Source organism: Peromyscus eremicus, chromosome 3, assembly GCF_949786415.1.
Source record: "Peromyscus eremicus chromosome 3, PerEre_H2_v1, whole genome shotgun sequence".
Lineage (NCBI taxonomy): Eukaryota > Metazoa > Chordata > Mammalia > Rodentia > Cricetidae > Peromyscus > Peromyscus eremicus.
The window spans coordinates 60386625-60411056 of NC_081418.1; the positions used below are offsets into that span (position 1 = coordinate 60386625).

Genomic DNA, 24432 nt, shown 5'->3' on the forward strand with positions numbered 1-24432 from the left:
GGGGCCTGGCAAGCCTTGTCACTTCAGCTATTACTTAAGACCATTGGGTAAAGAGAGACAAGTCTTGTGTTCAACATTAAATAGGGAAAATAAGATAATTACCACTAAAACTTTCCCCTAATAATCTATTGCTTAAGCTCATGGCATTTTGTGAGTTATGATGTACTGGATATAGATCTTAACTCACTGAACTTCTGTATGCTGTATATTACCATGAGTCTTGTTAAGAGACAATCGGCCCATATATTAATGCCTGCATTTGAAAACAAAGGCAGATGAGTTTGAGGCCAGCCTGTTCTACACAGAGTTCCAGACAAGCCTGTGCTACATAGTGAGACCTGGTCATACACAAAAAAATTAAGTTAAAGAAATCAAAATTAATTAGCTATTTATACTTCATTAATAACATACATTTTATAAGTATTTAAAATCATTACTAAGCTAAATTAAACCATCTTACCCTTACAAGATTGCCAAAATTCTCAGTATACAATAATGAACTTTTTATCATTATTTAATAAACTTAGTAAGTGGTAATTACATATAATTTTCATTGGGTTATATCTATTTTTATAAAATTATCCAAGCTCATAAATTTTTCCATTAAAGATTCATGAAAAATCACTTATAAAATAAGTAAATGACTCCCAATTCCTTTTCCCACAAAAGAATATATTATAATTGCCATTATTCAAGAAAGAACACAAGAAAAACACAGATATAGCCTGACCTACTCCACTGTATTTCCTAACTACTGATAGACATTATAAGCTTGTTAGACTTTTGGTATATCTTATTAACACGTGAGAATTCAGTTGATAGCAAAAATAAAGCTCTTATACATGATCTAGCCTGAAAGTAGAAAAATTGTAACTACAAATACAATGTTTCTAATTTGCTTTAAATTGCTCCACCTTCAAATTCTTTACAGAAGTAAATCTTTGTTACTATTTCTCTCTCCACTTTGAGTCTTCAAGTACTGGCACCAATTTTGAATGAGTACAACACAACAATGCCTTAACAGGTTCAATTTCCATAAAGGCCAGAGAGACTCTTAGAAAATTATATCCTCTCCCTTAAAGTACAGTGTTGGTTAGCATTCCAAGCTAAATTAATTTTTTCAGTATTTGTTTATTGTGTGTATACTTGAGTGTATGTATGCACACAAATGTATGAGAACCTGTGCAAGTCAAAAGAGAGCACTGGATCTCTTTGAACTGAAGTGTGAGCCACAATATGGGTGCTGGGAATAGAATCTGGATGATCTGTAAGTCAGTGGTAAGTGCTCTTAACCACTGAGCCATTTCTCCAGCCCCTAAATTAATTTTTAAAGGAGTGTCTGTGTGTGTCTGTGTATATGTGTGTGTGATGTGTGTGTACCTGCACATGTCTGAGGGTGCCCCCAGAAGCTACAAGGAGAAGTATATACCCTGGAGTTTCTTACTGGTGGCAGTGAGCCATTTAACCTAAATACAGAGAACAAAACTCGGGTTGCCTGCAAGAGCAGCAAGTGCTCTTAACTGCTGAGATATCTCTCCAGCCTCTCAAGCTAAATTAATGTTAACATTTTTTCCATCAATTACAGAAACTTCTATTCTCTTAACTATCAAGTCCACATATTAAAATGGCATTAATACATAACTGAAAAAAGTTTAAAAGCACATCCCACCAGACTTTTAGGTAACTATAATGTGTTCATGTGGCTATGAATAAAGACACACATATGGCTATGCAAACATTTTATTGTTTAAAATAGTATCTTTTCCAGGTGGTGGTGGCACACACCTTTAATCTCAGCACTTGGGAGGCAGAGACAGGCATATCTCTGAGTTCAAGGCCAACCTGGTCTACAGAGTGAGATCCAAGACAGGCACCAAGACTAGACAGAGAAACGCTGTCTCGAAAAAAACAAAATAATAATAATAATAATAATAATAATAATAATAATAATAATATAGTATCTTCTATGACAGGTATGGAAAAGAAAGAAGGGCAAAGAAGGAGGTGACATAAATATAATGAGAGGTTATAAGTCAGCTAAACAGACTCCAAAACATATGCAATCATAAATTGAGAATGAAAAAATAAATAAATGAAAGAATGAATGAATGACAACAGTGATATGAATATTGCCAAAAATTCTGGTTTGGAAACAACACTGCATGCTTAAACACATAAGCTAGTAGGAAAGAAGAGAAGAACTACTTTGGTATGTTTTATCTCCCTTCCACGTATAAATTCCATGAGTACTCTTTTATATGGCTTTTATTACATTTTTCTTCCAGAGGTTAACTTTTGTCACCACACTGCTGTGGGATGTCTTTCTGTGCGCTGTGAATATGTGTTGCTCTGACTAGTTGATAAATAAAGCTGCACTGGCCTATGGCAGAGCAGGATAAGGATAGGCAGTACATTCAAACTGAAAAGGAGAGGAAGAAGGGTGGAGTCCGGGAGACGCCAGCCTGCTGCAGAAGGAGCAACAAGACGCCAGCAGGCCAATAATGCCACAGCCACATGGCAAAATACAGATTAATAAAAATGGGTTAAGTTATAAGAGCTAGCTAGCAAGAAGCCTGACCCATATGCCATATAATTTGCAATTAATATTAAGCCTCTGAATGATTATTTTATAAATGACTGTGGGACTGCGGGGCCTAGTGGGACCAGAGAAACTTTCAGCTACACCACACCAATTTTGATAATGTATATATTAAAGAAATTGAGAAAATGACTGTTTGCTGGGTTAGTGGTAAATCAGAAAGCACTGCATAAATGTGTAAAACACAAAAACTATTCAACAGTAACAACCTCAATTATAAATTCATAAGATCCAAAGTAAATAAGTGAGAGATCATTTTTCTCTATCAACAATTTAAATTCAAAATCGCTTACTTTCTTTTTCCTCTTTGCTTTTGTGGAGCTGAGTTCTGTATTTTCTCACAGGTCCCGCCGCTGTTGTCATCGCTGTCCTTGTTACAAGGTTGATCTTTCCAAGGTAAGATAAGTCCAGGTGTTACTCTGAATTGTTTCAAGTCTCCTTGTCCTAAGGAACTTTTCTCCCCACAATAACAAAAAGCGCAGAGTTGTTCACTGGTAAAAATGAAAAGTATCTTTATATAATGACCTTAGTTATATTTAAACTAAGTTTTTAACTACATTTTCCATAATCTATGTTGTGATTATACCATGAGAACAACTGAAAAAAATGACAATTATATATTTGCAATTCTACTTTTCTACTGTATAATTTCTTTCAAGATTAATTTTTTATTCATATGTATATATCTGTAATGTGTATGTCAGGTTCCCATGGATGTCAGAAAGGGGCATTGGATCTCCCATAACTGGAGTTACAAGCAGTTGTAAAGCCATCCAACACTAGTATTAGGAACTGAAATAGGGTCCTCTGGAAGAGCAGCAAGGAATCTTAACAACTGAGCCACCTTTTCTGGCCCCTTGGGATGGTTTTAACAATCTATTTATTATTGCAGTACTGAGGATCAAACCCAGAGCTGTATACACATGATATACAAGTGTTCTAGCACTGAAGTACTCCCAAACCCAGCATGACTTTATACAAAAATCTTTGTGGTTTCAGGTGTACAAGCAATCGTGTGCATTCTCATGAGTGAACAGTAGCATGAACATGCCATATAATGCACATAGAAGCCAGAGGACAATCTAAGGTATTGTCTTTGCCTTCAACCTTGTTTGAGATAGGGTCTCTTGCATTTGTCCTAAAGTATACACACCAGGTTAACTGTCAGCCAGCTTCCAAAGATGTTCTTGTCTCTCTCTCCCATAGGAGCACTAGGATTACAAAATTGTGTGCTACAACATCCAGCCTTATGTGGGTTCTGGTGATTCAAACTCAGGTCTCATACTTACATGGTAAGCACTTTATTCACTCAGCCATCTCAAAACAAAATATAAGTATTAAATCTAAATATCCAACTCAAAAGAAAATCTAAGTATTAAATCTGACAACCACATATTTGGGCTGTATAAAGCTTATGCTAACAATGTTTATTTAGTTGTTATAAACACACTGTATGCATGTTTTATGTACCACACCATAATATATAAGAAGAAAAATAAGAGGAAAAAAAAGTAAGTTTTGAGTTGTTAATGTATTGAGAAATTTGGGAGAGTAGTTGGATAAACAGGAAGAAAACAAAGACTTTAAGACTGAGATGTTAGTTTCTATGAGGATGTTATAGCAGATACATGACATTATCCATCTGTGAAGATCAATAAATCCTATCTCATCAAGAATGAGCCATAATGTGAACTAAGAGCTTCAGTTTAAAAAATGTAAAATTATTGCTATATTAACTGCCAACAAATATACCACACTAGTGCACAATATTAAACTACTAGGGACAAGCAAGAACACAGACATAGGAACATTCTGCACTATCTGCTCAAATTTTCAGTAAAAGCACTATTCTGAAAGTTAGTCTATTAAATTGAAAGAGAAACCATTAACACTTAATAAGAGAACTTGCAGGGGATAAAAAGGACTGCTCCTCCATAATATTTTTCCTATAATAAATATGCATGCATGGATGCATGCAACCATCACACACATACACAATTGTGTGTGAGGGAGAGGGTCTCACTATGTAGCCACGGCTCACTATGCAGACTCTGTCTCCTGGTCCTGGGATTAAAGTGTGTTCCATCATGTCTGGCCACACATTTACTTTTTAATAATTAAAGAAAATATTCCTAAAATAGGTAATATATTAGTCTGCAAATTCTAATGTATTACAAATGATCAATACCATACAGATAGTAATCCTTCAGTCAAAATGCAAATCAAAGTTTATAAAATACAATGATAATAAAACAATGAAAATTTTGTAAGATGAAGCTAAAATGCTAACTAAAACCAGTTATAAATTTGCAGAAATCAAAGTTTAGGTGTTAGTAATTTTTAAGTTTTCTACAAAAGAGGTTGATTGAATTTAAAGGAGGACACTGACAGAACATTCAAAGACTAGGAGCTGGAGAAACGAACAGTTCAGTGGTTAAGAGAACTTGTGCTTGCAGGTAACTTGACTTTAGTTGCCAGCACCCACATAGTAGCTCACAATCATCCATGGAATACACGTGGCATACATACATACATACATACATACATACATACATAGATGCAGGCAAAACACTCACATACATAATACAAATTTTAAAAAATGTTTAAAAGAAAATAGATTAGAAATAATACAATAGAAATCAATGAAATAAATATAAATAGAAATTAATGAAATAAAGACATCAAAAAATCAGAACCTAAATTCCTTAAAATATCTCTGGTCGCCAGATCCATACCTTTAATCCCAGCACTCTGGAGGCAGAGGCAGGTGGATCTCTGTGACTTCAAGGCCAGCCTGGTTTACAGAGAGAGTTCCAGGCCAGCCAGAGCTACACAGACACCCTGTCTCAAGGGGGGAAATAAATAAATAAATCTCAGAAAGAACAAAGCTGGCAAAATGCAAACAAGTTTCCTAGACTGAAGAAGAGAAATAATATAGACAACAAATAATAAAATAATGAATGCTTACTGTCACTACTTCTCTTTAACATAATGGCAGAAATTCTAAGCTAACCAAACTTGACAACAGAAATAAATAAAAAGCATCTTAAAAAGAGAGGTAAAATTACTTTTATTTGCTGATGACAAGTTTAATATCTGTATTCAAAACTCTGAAGGCTCCACCCAAAAAACTGTAAGAACTGAAAAATATTCAGTCAAGTTACAGAACATAAAATTAACATATAAAAACAGTAGTGTTTCTGTATACTAATAATGGGCTATTTGAAAAACTAGAAAATAATCCCAGTCACAATAGCAAATAAATAAATAGTTGTATGTAAATTTAAGCAAGTAATTGAAGATTTACACACTTGGAACTACAAACATGTAAGAAAAAAATCCTAATAATAGAGAACCTAAAAAGCAAATGCAGTACACATGCCTGTAATCCTACCACTCAGAAAGGTGCAGCTGGAGGATTACAAGCTCCATGCTGACATGGGCTACATACTGAGACCCCAAAGCCAGATGACAAAGGGAGGGAGAGGAGAATAAAGCTAAAGGCATCACATCCTCTAACTTCAAAGCACATTACAAAGAGATTATAAAACTATGTATCACCAAAGAACAAGACAGGAATCTGAGAAATAAACTCACACATTTATTATCAATCTATCTTTGCTAGAAATGGTAAGAGTACACAATGAGGAAATGGTCAGTCTTCCATAATAAGAGTTGGGAAAACTGGAGAGCCATATACAGAGAAATAAAACCTATCTCATACCATATTCAAAATTCAATTCAAAATTGATTAAAGACCTCATTATGAGACCTGAAATTTGTAAAAGTACTACTCTTCTATTTTAAAAATATTTAAAGCTCTCAAAATATTGGGGGAAAGTAAATAAAGTATAGCAAATCACATATACATATATATATAGTATACACACACACACACACACACACACACACACACACACACACACTACCTACTTCACCTAGATTCATATTAGAGTTAAAGAATTCAGAAATTAGTACAATAAGCAGGTAGTTAGGGAGGACTCTTTCAAAGGATAACTCATATGACAGACAAGACAAAAATTCAAAAGAACCAAGACAAAAACTGGATAAGGTACATTCAAAAACAGTGGGAGATGAACCTGAAGGCAGACCACCAGGACCTTACAAAAACAGAAAGGACCTTAAATGCTAAATACAACTAAAATGTCACATTTAAATACAATAGGCATTAAACTTAGTGAAGAACAGATCTGACTTACATTTGACAATAATTTTTAAAACTAAATTACACTATGATATGAGGAGAAGAAGAAAGCAAATAAAAAGATAATTACAGGGACTATAGAAATGGCTCAGAGGTTAGGAGCACTGGCTGCTCTTCAATTCCCAGCAACCACATGGTGCTCACAACCACCTGTAATGAAACCTGGTGCCCTCTTCTGTCAGGCATACAAGCAGGCAGAACACTGATACATAATAAATAAATCTGGGGGGGGGGGGATAATTACAGTCTCTTAAAGACAGTAGATTCAACCCAGACAGCAGACCATATCAAGATGACAGGAAGCTGAGTGGGCTAACCAAACATGAACTATGAAGAAGAGACAAATTAGGGAGCAACTCCTAAGCAACAGGGTAAATACTGGCAACATTTGTTGAAATGTGGAAGCCAGAAGGAAAAGCAGATCACTAACAAAGGAAGCACCATAAGAGAAAGCAGTTTGGGACACACTATGGGTGACGTATCTAATACATTTCTATGTGGAAATGTAAACTAGACAGAGAAATAAAGCCTTACTGGAAATGTAAATTTGTGGCTCATAAAGACACAAGCAAGATTCGTGGCTGTCAAATTGGATGTACTTTCCTGAGAATGAAGACAGGCAAAAAGAAGACAGGAGACTCAACAAATCTCAAAATACAAAAGTGAAGTGTATTCACAAGATGCAAGAGAGGATAGAATGAGGAGGGAGGGGTGCTAAAAGCAAAATAATAAAAACATTTTCAGAGGCTGAGAATATTCAATTAACCATTACTTTCATAGTCTTACTCAGGACTTCAAAATAGAACCTAAAAATATAAGTCATGAAAGCTGAAGTATATACTAATAAGTTTTAATATCCCATATTTAATTCTTTAAGAGCATTTTTCTGTTCATAAATAAAAAAACTTTTATTGGGCCAGGTGTGGTATCTCACAGCTTCAAGGAACAGAGACAGTAAATTTCTGTAAAATTTGAGGCTAGCCTTTTCGACATATTGAGTTCCGGGCCACCAAGACTACATAGTAAGACCCTGCCTTTAAAAACAAAAACAAAAAAATTTATTACTGTATTATTTATTTATTTTGTGTGCACAAGGACATGTGTTCACACATCACAATCAGAAGACATTCTACTGAAGTCAACTCCTTCTTTTTCATCCATGTGGATCCTGAGGATAAAACTCAAGTCATCAGGCATAGAGGCAAGTGCCTTTATCTTCTGAACCTGTATCTTCTTCAGTCCCATAATTTCTTTTAATTTATTGTTACATTTTATTCATTTAGTGTGTGTGGAGAGGGGTCCTTTCTTAAAGACTGAAGAAATGATAAGAACAAATGTGTTAAGTGTGTGTGTACAAATAATCCTTTTTTAAAGGTTCTTAGAAACTTTTTTAATGTCAGTATTTTGCCTACATGTTTTGTGTATGTATCATGTGTATGCCTGGGTATCCACAGAGGTCAGAAGAGGGCAATGAATGAATCCCTTGGAACCGGAGTTACAGACAGTTTAAGCCACCATATTGGTGCTAAAGCTGTCAGAAAGAGCTGTCTCTCAGCCTCCCAGAACTTAAAGCTTATGTTAGGTGCTCTTAGCTATTTCTTCAGTTAGGAATAGCATACAATTAATATCTCAGCCAGCAGTGGTGTTGCTCACCTTTAATCTCAGCACCTGGGAGGCAGAGGAAGGCGGATCTCTATGAGTTTCAGGCCAGGCTGGTCTACTAGTGAGTTCTGGGACAGCAAAGTCTACACAGAAACCCCGTCTTGAAAGTTTAAAGACTTATTTGGAATGGCTAGATTACCATCTAGTATATTCCCTGCTCTCCAATCACCAAAATCCAGAGCATAGCCAACATCTATGCCAACTACACCACAGGAGTGTCAAACTTAAAGCTACTAAAATAATAAAACCCCATCCAGACGCTAAGCCCCATCTTCCTCCATTTTCTCTACAGTCCCATTTAACCACCCCTTTACCCTGTCAACTGTCTCTAACCCGGTTCTCTTCATTGTCTAACCTGATTTTGGCTTCTACACCAACAGAGACCAGGGAGTTTGTAGATTCCTCAGACACAGACCGCTGAATAGCTGAGACTGGCTGTTTGCTGCTATCCACTTCTGCTTCAGCATCCTCTTCCACAGATTGTTCTTTGATTTCTGCTTCACAGTAAACAAGAAAACATAAAGAGTCATTTTGTGTTTAGTCACTGAAGAATTTAATTACAAAGCATATACAGTAATGGAAAAAGAGTAAAATAATGACAACACTTTATAAATAGGAAAAGTTCATATACATAGTGTTGGTTTGATACTGAAAAATAATCAGCATAATTTAAACTGTGGTTCACTGTGCCTTAAGCCCACAGTACAACTGACTTAGGGAAGTTTCACACTAGAAATAACTGTTTGGAATATTTTCAGGATTATAACAATTGATCTATAAATAAATGTATTTCAGTGTGTTCGTTTTTTAAGTTTCTTTGAGTTTTATAAATTGAGACTACTAATTTGAAACAATCACTATGCATTCTAGCCACTTCCCATTCTAAAAGCTAAATACTTGAAGAGACTGATCCTTGATTCTGTTGCCCTTTAAAATTCTCCTCAGGACTGTAACTGAAGAAGCCTTATACATACTTTTCAGGAAGCAGCCTAATTACTGTGAGGCTTTTGTCTGACTTTTTAAAATGTGTATGGTGTTTTGCCTGCATGTATGTATGTGTACCACATGCATACAGTACCCTTGGAAGCCAGAAAAGGGAGTTGGATCTCACAGACTGCAGTTATAGATGGTTATGGCCCATTATACCAGGGCTAGGAATGAAACCCAGGTTTTCTGCAAGAGCAATAAGTGTTCTTAACTCCTGAGCTATCTCTCCAGCCCCTGTGAGGCTTTTTAAAAACACCTCTACCCAAACATTACTCTTATCTTTAAATAAAAAGATATCCACTGTCTTTCATACTGCATTACTAGAATAGAGACACTTTTTTTCCAATGTTCCTGACACAAGTCTAGAGTCTTAAATAAATCCTTGTTTTCTAATTGGAAATTTATTTAGACCTTTCTACACAGTCCCTGAACAAACATACACAGTCCCTAAACAAACAAACAAACAAACAATCAAACAAACAAACAAACATGTAGAGTATGTCTCAAGTACCAATTTGACCATCTGCTGGCTATTTAAATATTATATAAAGGGCATTTCTCTTTTATTCACCTGTCAAACTATGCTTCACCTTATGCTTCATAAAATTGTTCATGAAGATCAAATGATCGAGCCAGACTAAGTGTCACATGCTGGTAAAACACAGCTCTTGAGAGGCTAAGACAAAGGAATGGTGGGTTCTCAGTTACTCTATGATATATATTGAGTTCCAAGACAGACTGGACTATAAACTTAAGACAAAAAGAAGGGAGAAAGAGAGAAAGGGAGGGAGGGAGGGAAAGAGAAAGAAAGCCATAAATGAATAAAAATCTAAGAGATAGAAAATAAGCAACAGAAAGAAACAAAGTCATAAATGAATAAAATAACTAATAGTCTACTTTCTCTTCAGTTGATTTGTTTCCACTCCCAAATTCAAGTACAGCCTGAAGAACTTAATGATTATCCAAGTTTTAACAATTCCCTCTGGGCTTAATAGCCTTTAAATCTACCTATAAAGCACTAGCTCCTTACCTATTTCCCAGATCATACCTTACAGCACACTAGACATGACTGTCTTAACAGCTTGTAAATTTCACTTGAAACTTCAACTCTCACCTCTCATACCAGTATTTCAATTTTATTTCCCTATTTGTATGAGTATCACCTAAAGTCAACGTGAACTTTAAGAAAGCATTTGGGAGATAAAAATTAGTAATTCTAAAAATTATTAAGTTATAAAAGGTACATAAATTATAAGCTCTATCTAATAAAATTGGTGACATGAAGCAACAACAGACAGGTTTGGGCTTTCATAGTTAAAACATCATTGTGCCTTCTTAATAATGGAAATAGGGAAAAAATTGGCCATTGTTTTTATGAGGCTTATCAATCAAGGTATCCTGTGTAACCTACAGACAATTTTCATATAAAATACCCAGTATCAAATCAACAAAGTACATATTTACATCAAATATTGAGACTAAAATGCAATGAATATAATGCAATTATAAATTTCTATGTAATAAATGAACCCATGACTAAGAGTATACCACAAATGAGAAAATAAATACACCCCCCCCCAAATTAGTATATAGCCTCAAAGTACATTAAGAACTTGAAAGATGCACAAAATAAAGTACAAAGTCTTATTTAAAAGAAAAAACCACAATGTGCAAAGTGGGTACTGGATCAACCAGAGACGCTCTCTACAACCAAGCATGGCAGATGCTTAGCAAGTCACAAGACTGGAAACATGTCTCCATCACATAAAACTAATGATTTGCTCTTGACAAAATTTTATTTCTCTGTCCTATGGACTAAGACAGACCTAACAGATAACCCAAGCCAAAAAGCTGCCAATGAGAGCAATACTTCAAAGCATGATACAGAAAAAAGAATAGAAGAAATCTGGGTTCACAAGCAACCACACAGAGAGTAATGAAGTCCCATCACACACAACCTTTCATGATCAAAATACTGTGGTGATATTTTGTGTATGATTTAACAAATAAAGCTTGCCTGAAGATCAGAGTGTGGAACTAAGCCACTAGTTAGCCACAGAGGCCAGGCAATGGTAGCACAAACCTTTAATCCTAGCACTCAGCAAGCAGAAACAGACAGATCTCTGTGAATTCAAGGCCACCCTGGACTATATGAGATTAATCCAGTCTAAAAGAGAAACAGAGCCAAGCGGCAATGGCTCATATCTTTAATCCCAGTGCTTGGTTCCCAATACTTAGGAGTCACACGCCTTTAATCCTAGCACTAGGAAGGTTGAGACGGGAAGTGATATGGCTGGGCAGAAGTCTTAGGATTCTTAGAAACAGAATTTTCCCCTTTCAGCTGAGGAGTTGGCGAAGTAAGAAGTGGCTGTGGCTTGTTTCCTCTGATCTTTCAACATTTACCCTGATATCTAGCTCTGGGTTTTTATTAAGAAGAACAATTAGGATTCAACCTACAAAATACTAAATAGGAGTCAGGTGATATATCTTGGGGGATAAAGGCCTTGATACACAAGCCTACTAACCTGAGTTCAATCCCAGAACCCACATAAAGTTGGGGGGGGGAAACATAAACCAGACTCCACAAAGTTGTCCTCTGAATACTGGAGAGGGAGAGTGGGAGGGAAATAAAAGGTGAGAGAGGGAGGGGGAATCAAGTTTTTCATACTACATGAGAGAAAATTTAGTTTAATATAACCAACTGCTGTGTTTTTGAAGTTTCTATCACAGCAGTTTGATTCACACTCAAGTTAACACAGACAGTAGTATCAGGAATAGGGAACTGGCATAACAAAAATTAAATAAAATTAAATGGCTTTGTTTATGAGACCATGAGACACTAACAATGGGATTTTAAAATGAAAGTAGCTGATCTTTTTTATGCTGTATCAATCTCTGATATGACTGGAACCAAACAGTAACCACAGAGCCTACAGCTTTAGGGAGATACCTAGAAGTCAGATGTCAGTTTATGATGCCTGCTATCTTCAGCTTTCCTAATCAAAGAAAGAAATTCCATTCTGCTGGCAACTCTCTGCCTGTGTATTATATGCAAAGTACTAGACAATGACATCTTTTAATAAAATGGCTTAATGGGAGCACTTCATTTCTACTCAGTGCAGCACCAAAAATCTGTGGGATGCACTTAGTGTACTGTTCTTCATCTAAGTGACAAGGGGTAAGGCTGAGAGGAAGGGTAAGGCTGAAGGAGACTCAGGAACTATGCTTCAGAAGCTGTAAACAAGATGTGCTGTTCCCCTGCTGATGGATTTACTTATCTTTAAGAAATGGAATCAGGATCAATTCTAATCAACAACGAAAGCAATATCACTCTTAAGTGCTCTTTTTCTCAGTCCAGTAACTGTATCTAGGATCCTAACCTGGACTTGCTAAAGGAACAGAAGGACTGGAAAAGTGGGTTTTATTTCTCGTCTAGACTTTTTTGGTTTAACTTTATAGTCTTTAATCAGTAAAAAGGAATGTTGTAACTGCTTAATAGAAAGCTAAAGATCCAACCACAAAATGTAATAATGAGTATCCCTAAATTATTAATTTATCTTACACTCTTCATATGGTAGAGTAAGTTAGATTTTACTATCTGTCCCATGCAAGGCAGGAAAATTATGCCCTCTATAAAGCTCCCTCTTTTCCTAGACCTAATCTTCAAAACTTGACAGAGTTTTGCAGTGAAAAATGAAACATACTACTGTAGTTTAGATGACATCAACTAAAGATCCAACCTGTGATCTCATGCAGAATATCTCTGGATGAAAGACTGTGAAGCCCAGTGATAACTGATGACATATTCCAGCCAGCATTTGTTTATCTATAGAATACCTAAACATATGTGTGCTTAAACACCAGTTGGTGTGGTTTATAAATGAAAAAGTAACCACTCACCTAATAAAGTAGTACAGGCTATTTTATTTAACTGTACAGTTTTTGCTTTTCATAGAGTTTTATTTGTTTAAGTTACATGCAGCCCAATTTGCAGATGACAGAACTGATAGTTTTCACATCTGAAAGTGGGAGAATAGGAGGGGAAAGCATGGAAGATGGCTCAATCAGTAAAATCCTGCTATGCAAGAATTAAGACTTAAAGTCAGATCTCCAGCATCTATGCAAAGGGCTGGGTGTCTATAATACTATCATTTGGGAAGTCAGATCTCTGGAGCACATAGCAACTGGTAGTCTCCTGGCTCAAACTGACCCTGCCTCAGAAGTCTGCATGTGGAGGCACCATATGTAGTGATACAACCCTGTCTCAAAAAAAATAAAAAATAAAAAGTAGGGGCCAAGTGGTGGTTCACAACTCTAATCAAAGCACTCAGGGGGCAAAGGTAGACGAGTTCAAGGCCAGCTTGACCTGCATCAGAAGATCCAAGACAGCCAGAGCTACACAGTGAAAGCAAACAAACATACTAAGGTAGGGACCAATAGAGATGACAGTGGCCATCAACCTCCTGTGCATACCATCACCTCCTACATACAATTGTTGCCCATGGATATAGTCACCTCCTGTGATGGTTAGTTTTAATTATCAATTTGATATAACCTAAAATCATCTGGGAACAGTCTTAATGAAGAATTATCTAGAACAAATTGACCTGTGGCCATGTAGGTGGGGAACTGTCTTAATTGTTAATTGACATAGGAAGTCCTGTCCATTGTAGGTAGTACCATTCCTCAGAGAGAAAAAAATTAGCTGGGGTGCTGGAGAGATGGTCCAGTGGTTAAGAGTGCTTACTGTACCAACACATGGCAACTCACAACCACATGGAATTCCAGGGGTCCAACATCCTCTTCTGACTTCTGTGGGTACCAGGCATGTATGTGGTACACAGACATACATGCAGACAAAACACCCATACACAAAATAAAAACAAATGAATAAATGAATCATTTTTATATATACAAATAATCCAAATCATTAATAAAAAATATTTTTCCAAAAGAAGAAAGCTGAAAACAAATAACCAAGGATATAGTCTCTTTTTGCTCTTGGCTGTGGATCTGATGTGACAAGCTGCTTGAATTCTAGTGAAATGACAGACTGTAACTTGGAATTGCAAGTCAAATAAGACCTTTTTCCCTCAGTTTCTTTTTGTTAGGGTGTTTTATCACATCGACAGAAATGAAATTGGACTCCTAACTTTAAACCTGACCTAAATAAACAATCAGTTTCACTTGATCACAAAAATGATCTATAGCCAGAATGGTGGGGAGGAGGAAAAGGGGAGCAGGGAACTAGCTTTACCCACCACCAAGTAGTTAATTCTCTAGCCACTAGGTGGCACATGTGCCATGTAACTAAACTATGGAAAAACCTAATCCCTAGTAAGGAAGCTTAAAAAAAAAAAAAAACTTAAATACCTGCACTTCATTAAACATCACTGGTTATATGACCTGCATTTGGGGGATATAAAGAAAAATTATATCTGATCTCTAACTTTATGTAATTACACATCCCTTCTTTTAATCCTTTAACACCTCCACAACTCATTTAACCCTAAAGAGTTAGTTTTAAGACAAGAGAAGGTTTAAATCAATAGTAGCTTTAAATCTAATCATCCACAATTGGTATCTTTAATTCAGCCATAGGCTCCCAATATGACCATGCCAAGTTACTGAATTTTGGTTTGATCCCCAAATTCCAAATTAAGTAGGTAATTCCTCTCAGTATAAAATGATCCTCCAGCCAATCGGTGGTGGCGCACACCTTTAATCCCAGCACTTGGGAGGCAGAGCCAGGTGAATCTTTGTAAGTTTAAATCCAGCCTGGTCTACAGAGTGAGCGCCAGGACAGGCTCCAAAGCTACAGAGAAATCCTGTCTCGAAAAAACAAAAACAAAAACAAAAAAATATATATATAATCAGGATTCCTAGTCTTCATAGATTTCTCTCAGAAACAGAAAATGGTAGCAAGAACAGTAACTGACATGATAGAAGTATGCACATTTGAGCTGGGAATGTAGCTTGGTTAGTACAATATTTGCCTAGCATACATAAAACCTTATATTTAATCCTTAGTACCAAACTAAACCAACCAAGCCTATAATCCCAGAACTTAGGATGGAGCATAGTTTGAGCCTACCCTGAACTACATGAGGCTCTGTCTTTAAAAGAAGCGAGAAGAGGGAGGGGGACACACAACTGGAGAGATTGCTCAGAGGTTAAAAGTGCATACCACTCTTGCAGGAGGACCTGAATTCTGTTCTCAGCAACCATGTCAGGTGACTAAGAATTAATCACCTGTAAAGTCTGGGGATCCAATGTCTTTGACATCTGCTGACAAATGCACTCATGACCACATACTCAAACACAGATGGCACAAAAACATTTAATTAATGTTAATTAAGTGGATCCCTAGAAATACTATCCAGTCAACACAGCCAACTGACTGCCTTCAGCTTCGCTGAAAATAATAAGTTTTTGAGAAATTCCTTGAAAAGTAAGGTTGCAAAAAATGAAGAAGAAAGACATTTGGTATTGACCTTAGGTCTCCACAAGCACTCTCATGTGCTCACACATGCACACACACAAACACCCTTATAAACACATGCCTCCCCAAATACATACACAAAAAATTAAATCTCAAAATTAAGCTTCTCATGCTGGGTTTGTCTATACACTTTTTCACTACAGGCATACTCTAACTGCAGTACATAAATTTTGTTAACATTATTGGGACATCTTACTGAGGAATCATTTTTGTAAATATGAAGACTAAAATAAAACTGAAAAATTTAGTTTTGCTTTCATTCTCTAAATACTATGAAATAAGGAGTAAAGAAACATCTTAATTAATGAAAATAAGACACTTTCACTTCAGCCAATAACAAAATCATTTCCTTGAAAAGCTAAAAAATTCTTGAGGCAGGTGTGGTGGCACACACCTGTAAACTCTGGAAGTCAAGGCCAGCTTGGGCTACATATCAAGTCCCGACCTTCCTGGATTAAATAGTAAAACCTGGATAAACTCTACTGTTGTAGAATATTATTTTAAGGTGTGTTACTTTAGTTCATGTTGCATTCGGTTAACTCTGTGAAGCTGTTTTACTTTGCCTGTCTAAAACACCTAATGTTCTAATAAAGAATTGAACAGCCGCCGGGCGGTGGAGGCAGAGCCAGGCGGATCTCTGTGAGTTCGAGGCCAGCCTGGGCTACCAAGTGAGTTCCAGGAAAGGCGCAAAGCTACACAGAGAAACCCTGTCTCGAAAAAAAAAAAAAAAAAAAAAAAGAATTGAACAGCCAATAGCAAGCCAGGAGGAAGGATAGGTGGGGCTGGCAAGAACGTGTATAAATAGAAGGATAAATCTAGGGGAGAGGAAGGAAGAAGACTTCAGGAGCCAGTCACCTTGCTACATAGCAAGCCACAGAATAAGAAACAAAGGTATACAGGAATAGAACAGGAAAAGCCGAGAGGCAAAAGCCTCTGTGTGATTTATTTGGGAGCTGGGTGGTACATCACCTAAAAAGAGTAAAAAAACAAACAATAACACTCTACAAATGTACTCTCAAATTCACACAAATTAGAGCATATTAGACTGTAAAGATTACCAGAGTTCAAGCATTCCCTACCTTAGAACACTACATAGTACATTACTTTAAAGCATCCCATTTTCCAACAGATTTTAAAGATTTAGTTAATCAGTGGTCCAAGATTCTGTGTGGAAAAGAACTTATCTTTATTTTTAATAACCTTCAAAAGTTAGAATTAAGAAAAGTATTAAGAATATGAGCTGGGAAAAAGAAGAATAAGAACTGAGATGATTGTTGCTTAACATTCCTTGCCAAGAATTGTAAAAAGTTCTTTAGAAAGAAACTTGGGTCTACATAAAGAAAGGAATAGTATCTCAAATGCAAAATGTGACAATAAGTAAATGTTTTAAAACTTTAGATTGATCTTCAGTTACTGGTTTGCCCAAATTAATGCTTGCAACACTGCATTAGATGTGTATGTTTATGTATTTGTGTATGTGTATTACACAAATGAAAAGAATGTCAGCAGCGGTGCAAAAGGAGGAAGGAGTTTTAGCACAATAGTGATTTTAAAGCTGAACTTGGAAGGGGCTAGGGAGATGGCTCAGTAGATAAAATGCTTATTAGGCCAACAGGACAGGTTAATATCCCCAAAAAACATAGATGTAAAACTTATTAATGGGTATGGTGGCACACACCTTTAACCTACCTAGAGCATACTAGGGCACTACAACTTAAATGACATATTGAGCATTACACAGGGATAGTGGGTGACTTCAATATCCAACTCTCACCAATGGACAGATTATCCAGACAAAAACTAAAGATAGAAATGCTGGAGCTAACAGATGTTATAAACCAAATTGGCCTAACATATTTACAGAACTTTTCACCCAAACACAAAAGAATATACCTTCTTCTCAGCACCTCATGGAACCTTCTCCAAAACTAACCACATACACTTGGACACAAAGCAATTCTCAACCAAAAAAATCCCAGGGCCAGATGGCTTTTGGCACAGACTTCTATCAGTATTTCAAAGAGTTAAACCCAAAACTCCTCCAATTATTCCACACAAAAAAAGAAACAGAAAGAACACTGCCCAATTCCATTTAAAAGGACACATTTACTGATAACCTAAACCACATAAAGATTTAACAAAGAGAATTACAGACCAATTTTCCTTATGAACATAGACGCAAAAAGTCTCAATCAATTACTTGCAAATTGAATCCAAGAACACATAATCATCTACCATGATTAAGTAGGCTTCATCCCAAAGATGCAGGGATGATTCAACACATGCAAATCAATATATGTAATCCACCATATAAACAGAGTAAAAGACAAAAACCACATGATCACCTCATTAGATATAGAAAGGGCCATGGACAAAATCCAACACCCCTTCATGATAAAAGTCCTGGAGAGATTAGGGATACAAGGAAGATACCTCAACACAATAAAAGCAATTTACAGCAAGTCCACAGCTAACATGAACCTAAATGGAGAAAAACTCAAATCATTTTCACAAGACAAGGTTGTCCACTCTCTCCATACCTACTGAATACAGTACTTGAAGTCTTAGATAGAGCAGAAAGGCAACTGAAGGAGATCAAGGGGATACAAATATGAAGGGAAGTCAAAATATCTTCATTTGCACGGTGTGTGTGTGTGTGTGTGTGTGTGTGTGTGTGTGTGTGTGTCCCTAAAAGTTCAACCAGGAAACTCCTACAGCTGATAAACACTTTCCACTTTCGGCAAAGTAGCAGGATACAAAACTAACACAAAAAAAATCAGTAGCCTTCCTATATACAAATGACAATCAGACTGAGAAAGAAACCAGGGAAACAACACCCTTCACAATAGCCACAAATAATGTGCTGTGGAATGTCGTTCTGCATGCTGTGAATGTGTTGCTCTGATTGGTTGACAAATAAAATGCTGATTGGCCAGTAGCCAGGCAGGATGTATAGGTGGGATAAGCACACAAGGAGAATTCTAGCAACAGGAAGGCTGAGTCAGGAGACGCCAGATTGCCGTCCAGGGAACAGCATGTAATGGCACACAGGTAAACCCACAGAACTCGTGGCAACATACAGATTAACAGAAATGGGCTGAGTTTAAATGTAAGAGCTAGTCAGTGGTATGCCTGAGCTCATGGCCGAGCAGTTTTAATTAATATAAGCTTCTGAGTGATTATTTTATAAGTGGCTGTGGGGTCCATGGGGCTGGACAGGACCAGAGAAAACTTCAGCTATATAAATATCTTGGAGTTACTCTAACCAAGCAAGTAAAAGACATCTATGATAAAAACTGTAAGACACTGAAGAAAGAAATTGAAGAAGATATCAGAAGACAAAAAGATCTGCCAAGCAAGACTCATGGATACATAGGATTAATCTAAGAAAAATAGCCATCCTACCAAAAGCAATCTGTAAATTCATTACAATCCTCATCAAAATCCAACACAATTCATCCCAGAACTTGAAAGAACAATTTTCAGCTTCATAATGAAACAAACAACAACCAAAAAAAAAAAAAAAAATTTCCAGGATAGCTAAAATACTCCTGAATAATAAACGAACTACAAGAGGTATCATCATGCCTGATCTGAAACTGTACTAGAGAGTTCGAACCTAATAACAGTAATAAAATAGTAATAGTAATAAAAACAACATGGTATTGGCACAAAAACAGATGTGATGATCAACTGAATTGAAGACCTAGAAATAAGTGCATACGAATGGACACCTGATTTTTGATAAAGAAGCCAGAAATACACACTGGAAAAAAAGACAGCATTTTCAACAAATGGTACAGGTCAAACTTGATGACTACATGTAGAAGAATGCAAATAAATAAATCCATACTTGTCACCCTTCAAAAATTAAGCTCAAGATGGATCAAAGATATCAACATAAAAACGGATACACTGAATCTGACAAAAAAGAAAGTGGAGAATAGTCTTGAACTCATTGGCACAGGAAAAGCCTTTCTTAATAGAACATTGATGGCACAGGCACTAAGAATTACAATAACAAATAGGACCTCATGCAACTAAAAAGCTTCTCAATAGCAAAGGACACTATCATTCGGAAAAAGTGATAGGCTACAGAATGGGAAAAGATTTTTACCAACTACACACCTGACAGAGGGCTAATATCAAAAATAATATAAAGAACCAAAAAAATCAGAGCTAATGAAAACAACCCAATTTAAAATTGAAAAAATGAAGTACAGATCTAAACAGAATTCTCAAAAGAGAAAACTCAAATGGCTGAGAAAAACTTAAATATTCAACATCCTTAGCCATCAGGTAAATGCAAATCAAAATGACTTTGAGATTTCATCTTATACCAGTTATAATGGCTAAGATTTATTTAAAAAAAAAAAAAGGATAGTTCATTCTGGTGAGAATGTAAAGTAAGAGAAGCACTCCTTCAATGCTGCTGGAAATGCAAACTTGCACAACCACTGTTGAAGTCATTATGGCGGTTCCTCAGGAAGATGGGAATTGATTTACCTCAAGATGCAGCTATACCACTCTCCATCATGTATCCAAAGCACACTTCATCCTACTACAGAGACACTTGCTCAACCATGTGCACTGCTGCACTATTCAAAATGAGAGGATCAAATGAGGAGATGTAGGGAAAAGGAGGGGAGGAAAGATATACAAGGAGGGGGTGCTAAAACTAAGGGCCATTCGAGGGGTTTTATGGAAGCCTAGTAGAAGCTTCCTAAAATATATACATATATCAGGATTTGTTGTTGTTGTTGTTTTTAAACATCATAGGTCCTTAGATGGGTGAAGTGGAGCACACCTTTAACCTCAGCACTTGGGAGGCAGAGGTAGGCAGATGTCTGTGAGTCTGGGGCCACTCTGATCTATATAGTGAATTACAGGACAGCCAGAGCCAAATAGTTAGACCCTCTCTCAAAAAACCCAAAACATTACAGGTCCTTTTTGTATATATTATGGATTCCAGTTTTGTTTTTATGGGATTTCTTTGTGCACAAATGTGTGTGTCTTCTGTGTCTATATCCATTTCTTGTGCTTTTTCTTTGGCCTTTTCTTCTTTGGTTGTTCTGTCCTATTCTAATTGTTGGTTTTGTTTTATCTCATTTTATTTTGTTATTATTCATTAGAAGCCTCTTTGTTTCCTAAGGAGACACAAACAGGAAGAGGAAGTTGGGAAGACCTGGAAGGAGTGGTGGTGGGGGGGGGACCATAATCAGAATATTGTATGAAAGAAATACATTTCTAATAAAAAATGTCTCTACAGCTCAAATGATTTACACATTCAATGCAATTTTCTATCAAAATACCAATGATTTCTTCAGGGAGCTAGAAAAGTTGATCATAAAATATATAAGGAAAGGCATGGTGGTGCACACCATTAATCTGAAGCCACAGTCAGATGTACCTCTATGAGTTTGATCCAAGCCTGGTCTACATAGTGAGCTCCCGGCCAGATAAGGCTATATAGTGAGGCCCCATCTAAATGAATGAATGAATGGGTGAGTGAGTAAATAAGTAAATAAATGATGGAAGGAGGAAATGAATGAATGAATGAATGCCTTCAGAACCAAAAACAATCATGAAAATGGGGGTGACCTAGAAGCATTATAATACCTGACTTTAAAATATATAACACATAAATATAGTGCTATGACACATGACAGTAATTCAAAACTTGAGAGGGACACAACTAACACCTTAAGTTCTAGGCCAGAATGAGCTACAAACACAAGCTCTTCCCACACATACACACCAAAAAAAGAAAAAGAAGTGGTAATGCTAAACAAAGTGGGTATACAATGCAGAAGAAATAAAATAAAATAGGCCCGTAATTCTAAATATGTACAGTTGGGTTAAAGTCTTCCATATAATATCCAAAGCTTTAAACTACTAGAAATGTAGAAGCATTTCAATAACTATCCATTAGCATAAAGATGTTTATAGGCATGACCTCCCCCCGACTCCTGGGGTGGAAAAAACCCACAGGCAACTAAAGTAAAAAATTGACAAACAAGATTTCAAACAAAGAAACAGCTGTTGTGTGATATTTCGATCTTGTTATGACAAATAAAGCTTGCTTGGAGTCAGAGGGCAGAGTTAGCCACTCACCAACCACAGAGGCTCTGGAGGACTGTAGACAGACAGGAAAGGAAGTAGTAAGGTGAGATGGAGGGGGCTCTTGGCCCCTTTTGGAGGAAGGAATGGAGGAGGTAGGAGAGGACTGGTAGCTTCTGTTTCTCTGATCATTCAAGTTCTTACCCCGATATATGACTCCTGAATTTTTATTGATAAAGAATAATTAAACTAACACTTCATCTGACATCCAACTTTTGTGGCATGAAAGCATGAGATAGCCACTTGCCCCTGGCTTTGCAGCCCATTGGCAGCTGCTAAAATCTCTTGCCTAAAGTCCTCTGAAGGAGTCTGAGATTTTCCTGTTGCAGCCTTTCTACAACAGTCTCCACAGGCACCTGGGCTCCGAACACCAAAGTTAGCAGCCCACTACCATTTGGCTCTGCCTTCAGGCAGTTTGGTGCTCTCACTTATTGACTTAAAAGACTGTTTCTTTACCATACCCGTACAAGAAAATGATAGAAAAAAATTTGCCTTCACAGTACCTAATTATAACAATTTCCAGCTAGTCAAGAGATATCAATGGAAGATCCTCCCACAGGGAATGTTAAGCAGCCCTACCTTGTGCCAATACTTTATGCAAAAACTATTAGAGATAATTCAAGTGAAGTTTCCACAATCCATAATTTATCATTTTATGGATGATATCCTATTAGCTGATTAAAAGTTAGGCACATTAGAAAGCATGTTTAAAGAAGTAAAAAGAGTTTTGCCTTGCTAGGGACTGTAAATTGCTCCTAAAAAAAGTATAAAGAGGAGATTCTATAATTAAGATATAAAATAGACCTACAAAAAAATTAGACCCCAAAAGGTACAACAACTAAGGAGAGATGGATTGAAGACTCTTAATGATTTTCAAAAGTTCTTAGGAAACATTTCCTACTTACTGGGTATCACGGAATACCCAAAAATGGACTACAAAATTTGACTAATACTCTAAAAGGGGACAAAAAATTAAATACTCCAAGAGAATTATCAGCCAAAGCTGAGAAGGAATTGGCTCTAGTAAAAAAGACAATTCAAGAAGCACATGTGGATCATGTGAATCCAGAACTTGAATGCATTCTTGTCATACTCCCCTCCAGACATTCCCCCAGAGGTATTTTGATGCAGAGAGAAGATATTATATTGGAATGGATATTTCTACCACATAAGCCAAATAAAAAGTTAAAGACTTATATAAAAAAGTTCTCTGATTTAATTCAAAAAGGTAAATTAAGACTTCACCAGTTGACAGAAATGGACCCAGCATAAATTATAGTACCTTTAACTAATGAGAAAATTTCATCACTATGGAAAGATAATGAATACCGACAAAGAGACTGCAGTAACTTTTTGGGAGAGATTATCCCAAAATCAAGAAAATAGAATTCGTAAAGATAACTCAATAGGTCCTTCCTCACATTGTACGACAAAAGCCAATTTCTGGAGTCCTCAGAGTCTATACTGATACAAATAAATCAGGGAAAACAGGATACAAATCAGGAGACTTAAGTAAAGTGGTTCGAAGTCCATACAACTCTGTACAAAAGGCAGAACTGTATGCCATTTTTATGGTGCTGATGGACTTCGCAGAACCACTCAAAATAGTCACTGACTCTCAATATACACAGAGTTGTTTTACATATTAAAACTGCTAAATTTTTCCTGATTATACAGAACTAACTTCATTATTCTTACAATTGCAGGAAATCATCAGAAATAGGAACATTTTATTTATTTATATATATATAAACACACACACACACGCATATATCAGATCTCATACAGGTCTGCCAGGACTTCTAACAAAAGGTAATGATGAGAGTGATAAGTTACTAATAGGTAACATGCTAGAAGCATGTAAATAGCAAAGGTTTTGTAAAACGAATAGAAAATTTCTTAATAAAAAGAAAAAATAGCAAAGGTTTGGAGAAAGATTTCTCCATCACTTGGCAACAGGCCAAAGATATTGGGGAAAAAAAATGTCCTACTTGTTCCTTCTATAACCAAACTCCATTACCTTCAGGGAGCAATCCAAAAGGTATACAAAGAAATGAAATTTGGCAGATGGATGTGTTTCATTTTACAGAATTTGAAAGATTAAAGTATGTACACCATACCATTGACACCTATTCAGGATTTCAGTGGGCAACCCCTATAAGTTCTAAAAAGGCTGATTCTGTGATTATACACCTATTAGAAGTTATGGCCATCATGGGAATACCTGTACAAATTAAGACAGACAATGCCGAAGCATATGTCTCCAATAAAATGAGACAGTTTTTTTGCATATTACAATATAAAGCATGTTACAGGTATACCACACAATCCCACAGG

The 24432-nt window shown here is 36.4% G+C and overlaps 1 protein-coding gene across 4 annotated transcripts in view; it reads right to left on the bottom strand.

Moving 5' to 3' along the window:
- Kmt2c (lysine methyltransferase 2C) overlaps nt 1-24432 on the bottom strand; it is a 235888-nt gene that overhangs the window by 148831 nt on the left and 62625 nt on the right. For 3 of the 4 annotated variants that reach the window (XM_059257757.1, XM_059257755.1, XM_059257758.1), the window contains exons 3-4: nt 8842-8983; nt 2893-3090 (exon numbers count right to left, since the gene is read on the bottom strand). In XM_059257757.1, the coding sequence (XP_059113740.1) occupies nt 2893-3090; nt 8842-8983 (340 nt within the window). The remainder of the gene's footprint in view (nt 1-2892; nt 3091-8841; nt 8984-24432) is intronic. The other variant, XM_059257756.1, reaches the window with a different exon arrangement.